Below are 13,668 nucleotides of genomic sequence, written 5' to 3' on the forward strand. Positions count from 1 at the left end.
GATTTTCTCAATCCAGGATCTGATTTGGAAAGAAAATGTAGAAGGTGGTGTGTCTTTTGTTTTTCCTCCTTTTTTCAGGATTTATATAAGGCAACAATTGATGTGATTAAATTTTAGTAAAAATTATGTATATAATAAAAGGAAAATACTAGATATTCTTTTAGTGTTCTCCTTGTGTCCTTACAACTGTAATGTGGCTTTTAAAATCATTAATAGATTAAAAGTTAATAATGATAATTTCAAATTTAAAAATAATTTTAAAAGCAACATCACAATTGGAAGGATACCAGGAGAACACTAGAAGAATATCTAGCATTTTTTATAATAAAATCTTAAAAAATTATGCCAGGCAATATTTTACAAGAAATGCTAGGGAGCTAAATAAATGAATCCAAAAAAAATTTCAAACTAATGTGACAAGAATTTTTAATTTTTAATTTTTAATTTTTAATTTTTTTTTTTTAAAAAAAAAAACTTAATTTTTTCTCTCTTCTCTACCACATAAGTTTTTTAAAAAAATTTAGGATTATTTGTTTAGCCCGTAGGAGCACCACTTCTCATATTTTACAGTGGAGTGGACCCTTCCACTAAACCAAGTTGGAAAAACCTTCACGCCTCCGTTGGAGCCAACATTTCCCCTTTTCAAAATTCCACATTTCCTCTTTTCAAACAAACAAATCTCAAAATCTCTCTCTCTCTCTCGCTCGCTCGCTCGCCGCCGTCGGTTGCAAAAGCCCGCGGTGCTTGAAGTGTAATTCTTCTATCCAAATCTTTATTTCTAGTAATTTTCTTTCTTTGAAGATTTTATTCTTCTGATTTTCCACAATCATGTTACACCTTCTCTCTCTCTCTCTCTCTCACACACACACACACGCACAATCAAACACATACAAAAACAGACATAAATTGAAATTCATGGTGTCTTCGTTTAGAATTAGTATGGGTTGGTGTTTGTTCTCCAATATTTAAAGGTGGAGCACACTACTGGTGCTGTATTGATTCGATTTCTTGAATATTGCGTTCTGGAGAGACTTGTAGCATTGTTTTTTAAGTTAGAATTCATATGTTTTTTGTTTTCTCAATAACCCAGTTGACTGGAACACAGTTTGAGTACTACCTCGTTTGGAGTTTGAAACTTAGATCTGTGTCGATATCTCATCGTTGTGTCATACAATTGGGAGATATTACTGGGTATCGTTATTAGGGCAACCACTCAATTTGGTCCTTTCTCTCTGTGCTGTTTTGTTCTATTTTTAGGGGCCAATTGTGGGGAAAATCTTGTGGGTATGTGTGAGGAAACATGTGATGTTGCTTAATGGTATTGGTTTTTAGTGTATTCATTCTTAGGCATTTCATTTGGAAACTTTTGAAAGCGTGAATGTATTACGGGTTAGAATTTAACTAATTATGACATTGAAAAATATTAATATATCGTACTGGTGTTGAGCACTTATTTTTCGCTACCCGTTCACATAGTACAAGCCCATCAAATCAAAAAGATTAACCTAAATGGTGCCACAATTTTGGCTTGGAACGTTAACAAGAAAAAGCTAGAATGTTTCTATCAACAAGTATGGCCAAAGGAGAGTCAACATATTCTACTGTTAGATGCCCATAACCCAGTTGATGACCTAGCCTATTTGGGTTCTGGTCGATCACTCATCCCATTCTATACTCCAGAGGATTGATTACCCAACCTATTTGAGCCCTGTTTGATCACTCATCACATGCTACACTTTGAGGATTGCCGACCCAACCTATTTGGGCCGGGGCAATCACCTATCCTATATTTTACCCGAGAGTCGACAACCCAGCCTATTTGGGCTTATACTTGAATGGTCAACGACTCAGCCTATTTGGGCCCTGGTCGATTACCCCATCCTATACGTTCCCCGGGAGGGGCCCTAGTTGATCGACGACCCAGCCTATTTGGGCTTTGGTCGATCACCCACCCTATACTATGGCATGAAAGGCATATGGCTCAACTGGTATTTCACCACAAAATTGTGGAGAATAAAGGGATGGACTCAAACAGGCCTTTTAGGATTTTGGGCTCAAGTTCTTATTGCAGGCTACAGTGTCATGGTAGCTATTAGATATCTTAGCTGGCGCGAGTGTCGGGCTTGACTCCCTCTCTCGTAAATTAATCCTGGCCCGCAAGGTTGTCCATTTGCCACCTGGACAACAACCGAAAAGAGCCCCCACAGGTGGCCTAGCAAATTATTAGCTGTAATTAGTTGGCCCATTTTGGGTGTATCCTTTCCCATACTTCTTTCTTTTTATTTCATGAAAGATTATTCAAATGGTTAGCTGTAACTAGTGACTAAATTTACAAGAGCAGAACACAACATGAGGTTGGAGAGTTGCATTAGACAAAGCTCCAGATCTTATCCCCATTCCCCAAGTTGCACACGTTACAAAGCAATTTTTTTTGTTGGGTTTGGCGGGTTTAAATTTATGTTATTTACTGTTTAAGTATGTACTTTCCTCATATCGTTATCAGTGAATCATGCTGTTAGTAATTCAAATTGTGTAGCAGAGTGTCAATTTCATGAGGTATAAATCCTATTATTCCATTTGTTAATGTGATATCAATGTCTGTGATGGTTGGCACCATAGCATATGCAGGGAACCTATTGATATCTGTATAGAATCTTTTATCTCATTTATACTAGCGTCTTGGTCATGTTCTGGTGTAGTCCATATCAATCTGATGTACGAAGTACCTTGATTGCAAGGGCATCCTTATTGATTTCATATTTCTTCTTGCTCTTTTTGCCTCTGTAGCCAAGTCCTTCAAGGATTATTCCCTAGCCAAAGTTCTGCTGGCTCCACAAATGATAAACACTAATCTCAAAAACAATGCGCTAGGAAATGTTGGGTTACCTGTGTGTCATAAACAATCACCAATTGGCAGGAAGAAGGTAGCTTTGAGAGATGTGCAGAATGATAGCAGGAGCTTAATCCATAATGATCCAGAGAGTTGCGTTCTAGGACTTAGTACCGATGCTGTTAAGGTTTCTGGGACTGAGAGACTTACCCCTGAGTGCCCTTCAAACCCCTGTTACCACCAGTCCTGGAGAAGTAATGATGCAGATGAACATGTCACACATGCTGGTAGGAATTTTGGTTCAGAGCTAGGCAAGAGAAGAGTTCAAGAGGCATCTAACAAAAAATCTGATTTTCTAAAGTTGAGAAAATATTTCCACAATAAGCCAGAACTACCGCAACAACATCCTGAAGAGAAGGAAAGAAATACATCTGGTGTACCTGCATCTGCACCAACTCCTTCAGCTTCTGTGATAACGTTTTCCCCAGATAGACCATCAGTTCCTATTTCTCTCGCAAACCCTTGTAGTGGTTTGCCAGCTGCTGAGTTCAATTGCCTTCAGCTTACTTCTGAGTCTGACATTCCTCAATTCACTGATTCTAAGGGGAACACTGATCAAGAAAGGAAAGAACAATTCCTTCATCTGCAGAAGCCTCAGAAGCACTGTTATGAGTATGATCAGAGGGACTACATTCATTGTAAGACTGTCTACTGGTGCTGCTTTAAGATGTTACCTGTTCTATGTTCTTATTTTTTAAATTCAAGAGTACTGAGACTGGTTTTTGTTGTTTGTGATTTTATCAGTGTTTCGTCATTTATCTCCTGTTGAGCTTAACAGATGTGCCGTCGAGTTGGAGAAAAGATCAATCCAGCTATCAGTTGAGGAAGGTAGGTTTCTCAATTTACAGCAAAATTTGATTACTACAATTCTTCCAATAAAGAAATGTCTAAATATTGATTCAAAAGCTTGTTTGTATCACAAAGGGTATGAACTCAGATGTTACTATAAGATCTTGTACATGATATCTCAGTGTGGAACTTTTTTTTTGTCCTTTTTTGCTGCTGCATTTGTATGTCTATGCATGTTTCTTTATACATATGCATTACTGTGGGTGTATATGAAATCAGCCTGGAGCCTTAAATAGTACCAAGTTCACTGTACACTGCAAGTTATATAGGAAAGAGGCCTTTGAATTGAAATCCTTTTCTTGCATGAGTGCTACCTCTAAGTACCTAGCTTTTATCTGGCTACTTCTAGTCGAGGGTAAATAATGTAACTCTAAATATTCAGTGAGGACACTTTTGTCTGCATCACGAGTATTAATTAGGTATTTGATTCATGGAAGTCTTGTGTACATATGGAGTGTTAACATAGGGATGTTTATTTATAGGTACAATTTTTTTTCCTCGGGAATTACAATTCCTTTACAAATTGTATGTTGCCTTGAGTTGCCTATCTTTTATCTAAAGGAGGTAGCATTTTAAACATCTTTCTGTAGAATAACTTTATTTCCAAGATTGTTAAGACTACAGCCTCATACGGCTGTTTTTGTTCTTCTCTTTCTATTTATTTATTATTATTTTTTTTATCCCATATGATATTTGATTTTACAAAATATTTTGTTAATTAAGTTTTATTGTGACTTGCTTGCTGAGTTTAGTAATCCATTGTAATTGGATGATTGTAACTCCAATTCACTGTGTTCCTCCGCGCAGCAAAAGAGATTAAAAGGATGACGGCTCTAAATATATTTGTGAAGTCTTCCCTTACAAACAATCCCTTGCAAACATTTCCACAAGTTCAGACCAAAGAGTGAAAACCAATTGGATACAAATGTGTTAGTGTTTCAGATTTTGCAGATGACCCATGTTCGCGAATCTGCCTCAATTCCTTCATTTATCCTTCCATTTTTTGGGTTGGCCTGACAAGAATCTACCTCCTCCATGGTAGCTCTGCCAGGTGCTACTGTAAGCCTGTTGTTTAGGAATTTATATATCAATTGTAATTTTTCTTCTCTTGCTTTTTGTGATAGAATTATTGAGGGCATTGGTAGTGTTATCAATTGCACTTATTATTTTTTGGTGAATGAATGTATCAATATCATTTTCATCTCTGTTTAAATGAATATTTCCAAGTCTCAATAAAAACACTCCTACGAATTTTCAAAATTATGGGTTTTAAAATACTATTGAGACTGAAAACTGAGCCAGCCCACTTAGCTAAGTCAATTAGAAATGACTTTCATGTTTCTCAAAAAAAAAAAAAAAAAAAAATGAAATGACTTTCATGGCTGATTCCCAAAAGCATTTGTTACAAATACTGCAGTGGCCGTAAGTTCGTAAAACCTAGAAGGTGGCTGGTAGAACTAATGAAAAACATTATTTTCTCTTTTTACACCTTGTGGCCCGTGGGCGCGAATTTGATCCAATTCTTTTAGAAAGGCCCGGGGCCCGGGCCTTTCCTCTACCTTTGTATTGAATAGAGAAGGAAAAAAAAAGGGTAAGCGGATGCTGGGCCTGCAATCTTCGAGACCATGAGATCCGAATGCAAATGATTGGTGACACCAACAGCCTCTACATCAATGCATGGACAAACTATACTAAAATAGGCTCAAAATTATTTATGGATTTCAATTCTATGTAATAAGGTTGTCTTATTGCAAAGCCTGTTTGGACTTCACCTACTCGGTGGACAAATCCTCCGACAGTTTGAACAAGGCTAGTAATACTTGAACACGCTCTCACATGAGACTGTCCTATTACTGCGTAATAAAACACAACCCTATTAAACAAAATGCCCGGCCCAAAATTATATAGGTTGCTCTATTGCAGAACCTGCCTAAGATTTTACCTATTCAAACACATGTTCGGACATATGGAACAAGACAAAACAGACAAGATTAAACAAACTTTCACATAAACAATAATACATAATTATACATAATGTCCGTCCCAAAATCATATATGAAGAAATCATCTCGTAGGCATTATAGGGAAACAATGTAAAACATAAACAGTAAGTCAAAGAAACTTTAGAGTCAACTAGACATGTAAGGGACCTCTCAGCTCCAAATCAGCCCAACAAAAAGTTCTAAAATTGGCTTTTGAAAGTGGTTATATACTATATACAATTCATTAGTAGGAGTAGGACCCTTTGGAAATATAGGATTGCTCCCCATGGTTTTGACATTATATTACATTGACCCATTTATCAAAACATTCTTTTCTATTTGCTTCCAATGATTAGCCTGTATCCCAGTTGCCACCGCAAACATTTTCCTTCTCATGGGCACCTACCAAACTTGTAGACCCACCTGCTCTTCTTCTTTATTCATTTTATTATTATTATTATTTCCCTTTTCAAATATCACCAATTGCTTACTCGCCCCCACCAAGCTTCCCCACCCATGAAAAGTCCAACTTCTTAAAATCCCAGCGCCACAAGCCATGCAGCGACGTGTTAGATTTTCATGGTTTCAATGGGTAGGACGAAGTTGTTGAAAAGGACTCCCTTTCCTACCTTTCCCACACAAATTCCGCATTTTTCTTGTTCTTCCATACAAGATAGCATTTTCGTGATACAAATGCATCCATGCATGTTGATCTTTTAACATCCTTTTCTACATGGAAAATATTTCAGGTATAATGACTTTTAGTACATCATCTTTCACCAAACTATCGTGGAACACGTTAAGTGTAAATAAATTTAATTATTTAATAGTTAACTTGGTAAGTGCTATATAGACTTATAAACTATCAAACTCATGTGTCAATTCACATGCTACGTCAGCCATATTAAGTTTAAGAATAAACTTCTTTTACTTCTTAAAAGCCAAGCATTTTTCAATATCTCACTAAACTTTAAGAATTTGCAATATGAGGTTCTAATCTTTCAACCACTTTCAATTATTCTTATTTGTTAGGATTTAACGATAAATTTCTAATGGAAGAAACAAAAATGACCAAAATACTCATTTATAAAAAAAAAAAAAAAAAAAAAAAAAAAAGAAACAAATGAGAAATGTGACCATGGGTTGTCCTTTTTTCAAAATTTCAAATTTTTTTAACTAAGGGTATAGTTGTATTTTTGTAAAATTTATCATGGTAGAATAGAAATTTTACATGCTAGCTGTTTAAGTTAACAAAAAAAGTAAACAATATGGTGATTAAATGGAATTGAAAGATCAGAACCCTACATCGCAAATTTGTAAAGTTTAAAAGGATTTTGAAAAAATTTTAATTTAAAGTTAACAAGTAAAGTTTTTCTTAAATTTAATTATTTAACGACTGACATAATAAGTGTCACTTCACGTCAATTTATAAAAAAGAATAATACTCCTATTATCACTCTTTCTTATTATTATATTTGTTTATATTAGAGAATTAACGAGGTCCCCAAACAATGTTGTTGTACCTGAATTTGGTTGATAGTTGACGTAGCAAAACTCCGACCAATAAACCATTTATTTGTCCTAATTTATTAAGACCGAATAAAAAAAACAAAAATGAGATGGGCCCAGAAGTCAGTCTCGTGGCTCAGCTCACCTGAGCGGCCCATTCGAATCTTATCGGCATATTTCAGCTTTCACACACACTTTTCTCTCTAATTCGTAAAAATCCAAAACTACAAAACGGCTTGTCGAAAGCATATCGGATTTCTGGCTTTCTGCTTTGAGCACACGTCTCAAGGCCTCTCTGCAAACGTGGCGTCATTGCAGTGGTCCATGTCAAGTGGTTATAAATAAAATAAATAATAGGAAACCACCAAAACCAGGATAAGGTACAATCTCTCTCGGTGCCTGACGTTCTCAAATATTTAATTCATTTCTACAAATATTGGCAAATGGCAACCCCATTATTAAAAAAAAAAAAAAAAATCCCTTTTGAATATGGTGGGGATTTGTCGGTTCGTGGAGAAAAATAGACAAAGCGTGAGATTGCTTTGTACTCTTATCGTATCGGGCCGCATTTTTTCGTTGATAAACATGAACCCAACATAGAAAATGGAAAAGAAAAAGAGCATAAAAGCGCGAGCCTCGGACTTCTCTATAAATATTCCCAACCCACCAAACAAAGCTCTCTGATTTCCATACCAATTGACTGTCAAACAGAACCTTCTCTCTTGCTCTCTCTCTTTCGCCTAGCGCCATGGATCCATACAAGGTACTCCATCTTGGGTTCGATTTTGAATCCTATTTCATCGTCGTTTGATAGCTTTGGAATCCTTTTTTTTTTTTTTTTTTTTGTAATTCTTCTGTGCTTGAATTTGGTCCCTTTTTTAAGAAGTTAGTTCATTTTATCGTTTTGGGTATTGATTTTGTTGGATAATAATGTTTTTGGTTAGCTGAGAGCTTTTGCTGAATTTGGTGTTTTGTGTGTTTTCTATGGGTGCAGTACCGTCCCTCAAGCGCTTACAATTCACCCTTCTGGACTACCAACTCCGGTGCTCCGGTTTGGAACAACAACGCGTCCTTGACCGTTGGATCCAGAGGTATTTTGGCTGTGATTTGTGTTAGTTTTTCTGAATGGTTGACGTGGCAATTGTTGTTGTTATGAAGATTATCATAATAATTATCTATTGAGAGTTGGAATGCTTGATTGCAGTTATTTTGTGACGAATTTTTTCTTGGATTGAAATTTTTGAATCCACTTCAATTGGGTTTTCAAATATAAATAGAATATTCCTTCTGGTGCCCGTGAAATTGGCTGCTTTTTCATCTTCACTATCATTTCCATACTAATATTTTCTCATTATTATTGTTGTTGTGGTTGTTGTAACTGTCGCTGCGGTATTTGTTAATTTTTTATGGTCACTTTTGGCAATACTTGGGTGTTGGGTTTCCTACGATGGATATATTCAACTTTTTCCAGATAAGATACTGATTTGTAGATCGAAGTTAAAACGTTCTTTTGAATTTCAGACCATAATTGGACCAAGCATCACCATAGAATGTCTTATGTTTTGAAAATTTTGACCTGAATGAACTGGGTATTTTTGGGTTTGTTTTATTGGCAGATTTCCAAAGTTGACTATTAACTTAGGTATAATGCTTCACACCAGCTCATTTGATCCTCAATGGAGTTCTTATTGTTCTTCTTGGGGGTGTCACGACATTCACAGTAGTAACTCTGCATTCCAATGCTTTTTATTATTATCTTGGTTTCTTCATTCTTGGTTATTTTTAGTGTGCGCCTTGTATGTATTTCACCCTTGTATTTCTCATTACTTTTCGTAAAAAGAAAAAAGATAAGGGTTGGTGTGGCTATCTGCATAAGAGAGTATTGGCTTCAGATTTAAGGACTTGCACAGATGAGGTTAGATGAAAAGAATGAGTTTGCACAGATAAGGACTTGCATAATATTCTAACAGTTCTGATAGAGAAGTCGTGCTGCTTTATAGATTTGGATGGAGCACAATGGAAATATTTGATTTATGTCGTGTTAGGATATGGCTTTTTCCAGGTTGACATACCCTTTTTGTTTAGTCTTGGAAATTTATTTCTGTATTATTTTGTTCTCAAAAGGCGTGAGAGAAAAATATAATAAAAAATAGAGTCTTAACTTTTTTATTTTTTTAAAGGGAAGAATCTAGTAGCAACATAATTTGAGTCTTTCAGGTTTTTTTTTTTTTTTTTATGGTTCTGCTTAAACAAATGGAGTTGAGAAGCTGTATTTTGGATTTGAAATATGTGTGTGTTTCACAGGTCCAATTCTACTCGAGGACTATCATCTGGTGGAGAAGCTTGCACAGTTTGATAGGGAGCGGATCCCAGAACGTGTTGTACATGCTAGGGGAGCCAGTGCGAAGGGGTTCTTTGAGGTCACCCATGATATATCTCACCTTACATGTGCTGATTTCCTGCGAGCCCCTGGGGCTCAGACACCTGTGATTGTCCGTTTCTCCACTGTTATCCATGAGCGTGGTAGCCCTGAAACCTTGAGGGATCCTCGTGGTTTTGCAGTGAAGTTTTACACCAGAGAGGTGAGGGTTCATTCAATATTGGATTATATCAATGCGGTGACTTTACTGGATATGTTTCTAGTGAAGATATCAATAGCTTTTTTTTTTTTTTTTGGGGGGGGGGGGGGGGGGGGGGGGTGTGATTTGATGGAGATATGTTTGATGATGAATGTAGCAGCCCCTCAAGGGGGCTCTGGTGACAAAATACGAACAGCCACTGATTACAGCACCATTGTACTAGTTTTCATCTCAAAAGTTTCTTTTGGGCTGATGTGTGTTTTTATGTGGCTGCAATAAATGGGTTTTTAAAAGCATATTCAATTTTTTTTTAAGAAAATGTTTCGAGTTTTATCTAGATGCAAAAATTTTCGTGTTGCTAGTGGTTTTTGTATTTTTTATTTTATTTCGCATTATCTGTGAAGGTTAATGGGCTTTCAAGTTCCCTTTTTGTTCATATCTTGACCTTTTTTTTGTGTGCTCAGGGTAATTTTGATCTTGTCGGAAACAATTTCCCTGTATTTTTTGTCCGAGATGGTATGAAATTTCCAGACATGGTCCATGCTCTCAAACCCAACCCCAAGTCTCACATCCAGGAGAACTGGAGGATTCTTGACTTCTTCTCTCACCATCCAGAAAGTTTACACATGTTTACCTTCCTATTTGATGATCTGGGTGTTCCACAAGATTACAGGCACATGGAGGGTGCAGGTGTTAACACCTATACGCTAATCAACAAGGCTGGTAAAGTGCATTATGTGAAATTCCACTGGAAACCCACTTGTGGAGTCAAGTGTTTGTTGGAGGATGAGGCTATTAAAATTGGAGGAGCTAATCATAGCCATGCTACGAAGGATCTCTATGACTCAATTGGAGCTGGCAACTATCCTGAGTGGAAACTGTACATCCAGACAATTGACCCTGACCATGAGGACAAATTTGACTTTGACCCACTTGATGTGACCAAAACCTGGCCTGAGGACATTTTGCCCCTGCAGCCAGTTGGCCGCTTGGTCTTGAACAAGAACATTGACAACTTCTTCGCCGAGAATGAACAACTTGCATTTTGCCCTTCCATTGTGGTTCCTGGTGTGTACTACTCAGATGACAAGTTGCTCCAGACTCGGATCTTTTCCTATTCTGATACTCAGAGGCACCGTCTTGGACCAAACTACCTGCAGCTCCCAGCTAATGCTCCCAAGTGTGCTCACCACAACAATCACCATGAGGGTTTCATGAATTTCATGCACAGGGATGAGGAGGTACTTAAGCTGGTTACTGCATTTTTTAGTCTATAAGACTTGTATGCAACCATAGTGACTTATACCCATGAATGGTGTAAGATGCTATGATGGTTTCACAATTTTATGCTTGTTAATTTCTGTATATATATATTTTTTCCTGATTAGACATTATGATGCTAACTTTTAGGTCAATTACTTCCCCTCGAGATATGACCCTGTTCGTCACGCTGAGAGATTCCCCGTTCCTCCTGTTGTCCTCAATGGAAGGCGTGAGAAGGTAAGTTTCCATCAATTGCATCTGCCTTTTGTCTAAATTTAACTTTGGCATATGGGGTTGTTGAATGTGTTCACTGATGATGGTCACAATTGTGTGAGCCTTGCGCATTTGTTTGTTGGGCTCTGCTGTTACCTTGATGAGATCATCTAACTCTAACAGTACAGCTAGTGCTTGGTCTTCTTAATAGCATTATGAGAAACATGAAAAGAAAAGAAAATCGCATTTCCTTCTCCTCCTTTCCTCAACTAGCAGGAAAGTTGGATATTTTTTTATTTCCCAAATTTGACCGTATAAGTTTAGATAGTATGATAAATAAAACATGGAAACATTTGTATAGGAGTTCACACTGAATTTGTTGATTAATGCAGTGCATGATTGAGAAGGAGAACAACTTTAAACAACCAGGAGAGAGATACAGATCCTGGGCACCAGACAGGTACCTGCGGTCCTCCATTGTTTTAACTATAAATATAAATAAATTTATGGATGACATATACGGGTGCCAATAGATATTCTTTTAACTAAAAATAAATATTGTTTCTTTCGCATCTCTCTCATGATCTTTTTTCCAGACAAGAGCGCTATATTTGCCGATGGATTGATGCTTTATCGGACCCCTGTGTCACCCACGAGATCCGCAGCATCTGGGTCTCATACTGGTCTCAGGCAAGTCTCTCTCTCTGTTGCTTCAAAAATTATAGCTGTGATTATTGAAAGCTCACAATTTGAATGGGTAATATTCAATGAATTTGTGATATTTTTGCTGATTTGATGTTGCTGCTGGCATTTGCTACAGGCTGACAAATCTTTGGGTCAGAAGCTAGCATCTCGTCTTAATGTGAGGCCAACCATGTGAAGGGTGATGTAAGCTGGATGTTTTGACTTGAAGAGTGGAGTAAGAAAGACTAAATGTGAGAGGATACCAGTCATTTGGAAGGACAAATCTGTGTTAATCCTAATAGCTGTGTAATATCATATATTCAACTTGCATGCTGTGTGACTCGTTGACCTGATGTTTCAATCTAAAAAATGCCGGTTTATGTGCAAGTTTTATAAATATTTCTTGATTTTGTTTGCACCGTCATTTCCTTGTCTAGTCTATGGTTGGGCTGCCGCCGAGTAATATTTGATGCTGAATATTCAAAGTAGGGTGGCAACAAGCAATTCATGTTTGTGTAAGAATTCAGGTCACGTCGAAATATGAGTAAAAGAGTATATAGATAAGTCATAACTCTACTAATTTAATTAAATAAATTATACTATTTAATCTTAATTTACTAATTTTGTGTTTGGCTTGTATTTGGTTTGCAAGTCATGTCAAAAATTATTATCCTTAAGTGTCGTGTTGGGTTTGGGTTATACCAAATCACGAGTGTAAGGCTATATAAGCTAATTCTAACTTGACCTATTTAATTAAATAAATTAGAATACTCAATTCGTTAATTTCATATTGAGTTCATATTAAATTTTCAGATCATATAAAAAATTGTCGGTTTTAAAGTGGCTCTTATTGTAGGAAGTTATATGAGGACTAGGTGTTCACATGGATTGGCATCCGAGACCCAATTCACAGTTAGGAATGTGTTCATAGTAGACTTGCTTTGCAGGCTACATGATGAACTAGAGCTTCGAAGCTTTGCCTTGGGAGATAAACATAATGAAGGAGTCAAGGACTTTGAAGTTGCTTTATATTAATTGATGGCCCAAAGTGTTCGATGCGGAATCGGATAAATTATGAGCTGATTTTTTCTTCAATCACCATTAGTTCTCTTTATTTCCTGGGTGGTTCAAAGCCCATACTAGAGAGACGATACCATATATTCCGAGCGAAATGAACTATTTTTAAAAGCGGGTGAAGGTAATCACTTTCATGTTTGGGCCTCAACGTTGGGTTAAGGAAAATTTCCTAATGAAATATGTTCTTAGAGCTTATGATTTAAGAAACACATTCAATCTCTATTAAAAGAGAATAATTTTAATAACGACATGGTGTAAGCCTAGTCCTCTACATCCTTTAATGGAGAGATACTACGTGAGTTTGGAACACAATATTAAAAATGAACGTCCACTATTTTGGTAGGGATGACTAGTCAGTCACCGTCCAAATTTGGCTAAGATGACATACAGTCATCCCACTATTCTGACAATAGTGGTCACTCGACTACCCCACATAACCAGAAAGGGTGGCTGCATGACCACCTTATTGTTATAAGAGGAAGGGATCGTCTTGTTTAATGGAAAAAGATGGTGCTCCATCTCTTTCCCATACAGGGGATTGTTTGGACAGTAAGAAAAAGATGATGGAATTTCTAATTCGACTGCGTAGGAGCCGTGTCAATATGAAAAGGTCTTCAATTAT

At 36.8% G+C, this 13,668-nt stretch overlaps 2 protein-coding genes across 2 annotated transcripts; both read left to right on the forward strand.

Moving 5' to 3' along the window:
• Positions 1–583: 583 nt before the first annotated feature.
• On the forward strand, positions 584–4,855 carry LOC132189217 (uncharacterized). The gene is made up of 4 exons (XM_059603835.2): positions 584–751; positions 2,788–3,528; positions 3,635–3,718; positions 4,547–4,855. Exons 2-4 carry the CDS (start codon positions 2,838–2,840, stop codon positions 4,645–4,647), a joined length of 876 nt encoding a protein of 291 aa, XP_059459818.2. The 5' UTR covers positions 584–751; positions 2,788–2,837; the 3' UTR covers positions 4,648–4,855.
• Positions 4,856–7,851: 2,996 nt separating this feature from the next.
• Positions 7,852–12,393, forward strand: LOC132189215 (catalase isozyme 1). Its single transcript, XM_059603833.2, has 8 exons — positions 7,852–7,993; positions 8,225–8,321; positions 9,535–9,812; positions 10,274–11,050; positions 11,220–11,309; positions 11,678–11,745; positions 11,882–11,975; positions 12,106–12,393. Exons 1-8 carry the CDS (start codon positions 7,979–7,981, stop codon positions 12,163–12,165), a joined length of 1,479 nt encoding a protein of 492 aa, XP_059459816.2. The 5' UTR covers positions 7,852–7,978; the 3' UTR covers positions 12,166–12,393.
• The last annotated feature ends 1,275 nt before the right edge of the window (positions 12,394–13,668 follow it).

Source organism: Corylus avellana, chromosome 9 (assembly GCF_965113065.1).
Source record: "Corylus avellana chromosome 9, dhCorAvel1.hap1.2, whole genome shotgun sequence".
Lineage (NCBI taxonomy): Eukaryota > Viridiplantae > Streptophyta > Magnoliopsida > Fagales > Betulaceae > Corylus > Corylus avellana.

Excerpts from the sequence above, each read along its gene's own strand:
- LOC132189215 (XM_059603833.2), top strand. Across the intron at positions 9,813-10,273 it reads TGAAGTTTTACACCAGAGAG|GGTAATTTTGATCTTGTCGG; the intron begins GTGAGGGTTCAT and ends TTGTGTGCTCAG. Across the intron at positions 11,051-11,219 it reads TCATGCACAGGGATGAGGAG|GTCAATTACTTCCCCTCGAG; the intron begins GTACTTAAGCTG and ends GCTAACTTTTAG.
- LOC132189217 (XM_059603835.2), top strand. The coding sequence starts at position 2,838 with ATGATAAACACTAATCTCAAAAACAATGCGCTAGGAAATGTTGGGTTA. Across the intron at positions 3,529-3,634 it reads TCAGAGGGACTACATTCATT|TGTTTCGTCATTTATCTCCT; the intron begins GTAAGACTGTCT and ends TGATTTTATCAG. Across the intron at positions 3,719-4,546 it reads CCAGCTATCAGTTGAGGAAG|CAAAAGAGATTAAAAGGATG; the intron begins GTAGGTTTCTCA and ends TCCTCCGCGCAG.